Source organism: Eimeria tenella, genomic scaffold (assembly GCF_000499545.2).
Source record: "Eimeria tenella Houghton genomic scaffold, Eth_scaff2044, whole genome shotgun sequence".
Taxonomy (NCBI): domain Eukaryota; phylum Apicomplexa; class Conoidasida; order Eucoccidiorida; family Eimeriidae; genus Eimeria; species Eimeria tenella.
Window position 1 is genome coordinate 1 of NW_013541888.1, and position 2,108 is coordinate 2,108.

Consider the following 2,108-nt stretch of genomic DNA (forward strand, 5'->3'; position numbering starts at 1 on the left):
CCCCCCCCCCCTCCTGCTGCTGCTGCGCAGCAGCAGCAGCAGCAGCGTGGGGGCTATTGTGTCTCTGTTTCTCTCGTTTTTTATTTTTTTTCCTTTAGTGCTTTAGAAGCAAAGAGGGCCTAATAAAGTGTCTCCTTTTTGTTTCCTTTTGTCTCTTTTTGTTTCTTTTAAACTCACATTTGACTAAATACCTTTTGCTGCCAGCCCACAACAAACTTCTCTTCCTTCCAACACCCCCCAGCTGTCTCTACACCTAAACACTCATCTAAGAGGCCTTGGGGGGCCCCCCAGTACCCTTGGGGGGCCCCCCAGTACGCCTGGGGGCCCCCCAAGTCTTCCTGGGGGCTCCCCAAGTACCCTTGTGGGGCCCCCGACCCTCCTGGGGGCCCCCATAGGTGACCCTGGGGGGCCCCCACGTCTTCGTGGGGGCCCCCTGCGTACCCTTGGGGGGCCCCCCAGTACCCCTGGGGTCCCCCAAAGTACCCCTGAGGGTCACCTGAGTACTCCTGTGCGCACTGTAGATTGCCAGGGTACACCCAAGGCTCTTGGGGGCCCCCCGGCTCTCTAGGGGCCCCTGGGGGAGCCCCCGGGGGACCCTCCGGGGCCCCCCAGGGGGGCCCCTCTGGGGGCCCCCCGGAGGGCTGCTGCTGCAGCTGGCGCAGCTCTATCTCGAAAACTAGCCCGTCAACAGTGTCCACTTGGTGGCAGAGACAGCCCAAAGGGCCTTTTTCCATTTTGTCGAAAGATGGATTGCTGGATTTGGCCTGGATTCAGGTGTACGTACACCGCAGGCAGCCAGTTTGTCAACTTCGGGGGCCCCTGGGGCTCTTTTGGTTCTTTTTTTTGAAAGTTTCAGCTACACATTGGGGTAAAACAGCAAAAAGAAGGTGCGGGGGCTTTGAGGGGCCTGTCTGAGGTGTACGTACACCGCAGCTTCGCCGTGTTCGCGGCAGCGCGAAGACTCGCGACGGAGTTTCCTGGGGCCCCTCGCCGCCTTTTTAAGTGGAAAGTAGGGCTTAAAAGTGAATTGTTTCTTTTAAATTAATCAAATAGTTTCTGAAATGCATTTTTAATTCGTTTGCTGCCGCGATCGCGAGACGGAGAAGCACGGATGTGCTGAGGTGTATCCGCAGCTCCGGCCGACCCCGCGAAGTGGAAAATAGCTTTATTTAAACGTGTGAATAACTGAAATCAAATTCTTTTATAAATCAAAAATGTTTTTTTTCCATTATTTAAACTTTTAAACTCTCTTGCGGCCGTTTCAAACCCATGCAGGAGGGTTTGGTGTGTTCGGGTGTACAGACACCTTAACATCCCAGCGCCTTTTGCTCGAACTACTTCATTTAAAATGATGAGCACGAAATAACTTTATTTTCGAAGTTACTTGCTTTCTTTTGTCCCTTTAGTTAATCAAACGACGCGAAACTTAATAAACCCTAAACCCTAAACCCTAGTTTTCAAGGGCCCCTAGTGAGGTAGGTTTTGCCGTTAAAGAAGGGCCGCAAAGGGGGCGGCAGCTTGACAGCAGGTTCTCCTTCATCTGTAGTGCACTGAAAACAAAAAATAATAAATAAATAAATGAATAAATAAATAAATAAATAAATAATAAAATAGTAAATAAATAGAACCTAAGTAGTAGTGGGAGAGCGGAGGGCTGCAGAGCGAGTGAGGCGGCGGCTGGAGAGGGGCGACTAGGCTTTAGGGTTTACCCCCAAGGGTTTAGGGTTTAGGTTTTATCCCCAAAGATTTAGGGTTTACTCGTTTGCCTCCAGGGATTTAGCGTTTACCCGCAAGGGTTTAGGGTTTAGGGCTTACCCCCAAGGGTTTCGGGTTTGTAAAACACAGTTTTTAGGGCTTAGGGTTTACCCCCAAGGGTTTAGGGTTTACCCCCAAGCGTTTGGAGTTTACCCGCAACGGTTTAGGGCTTACGGTTTACCGCCAAGGGTTTAGGGTTTAGGGTTTGTAGCGCACATGGTGGTTTTCCACAAGGGCAGCCAAAACCCTTCCCACAGCCAAGGCGGTCCCGTTGAGAGTGTGGCAGTACTGAGGCCGTTTCCTTCCCTGTTGCTGCTGCTGCTGCTGCCGCTGCTGCTGCTGCTTGTTCTGGG

General features: G+C 51.9%; 2 protein-coding genes across 2 annotated transcripts in view; both read right to left on the reverse strand.

Annotated features, from left to right (window-relative positions):
- Positions 1–173: 173 nt before the first annotated feature.
- ETH_00038585 (uncharacterized protein) lies at positions 174–734 on the reverse strand (the record flags this gene model as incomplete). Its single annotated transcript, XM_013374445.1, has 1 exon — positions 174–734. One exon carries the CDS (start codon positions 732–734, stop codon positions 174–176), a length of 561 nt encoding a protein of 186 aa, XP_013229899.1.
- A 723-nt stretch (positions 735–1,457) lies between these two features.
- The window catches only part of ETH_00038590 (Seryl-trna synthetase, (Serine--trna ligase) (Serrs)), a gene marked incomplete at both ends in the record, with an annotated part of 3,012 nt that continues 2,361 nt past the window's right edge, over positions 1,458–2,108 (reverse strand). The window contains 2 exons of the mRNA XM_013374446.1: positions 1,458–1,550; positions 1,972–2,106. Of these exons, the coding sequence (XP_013229900.1) occupies positions 1,458–1,550; positions 1,972–2,106 (228 nt within the window). The remainder of the gene's footprint in view (positions 1,551–1,971; positions 2,107–2,108) is intronic.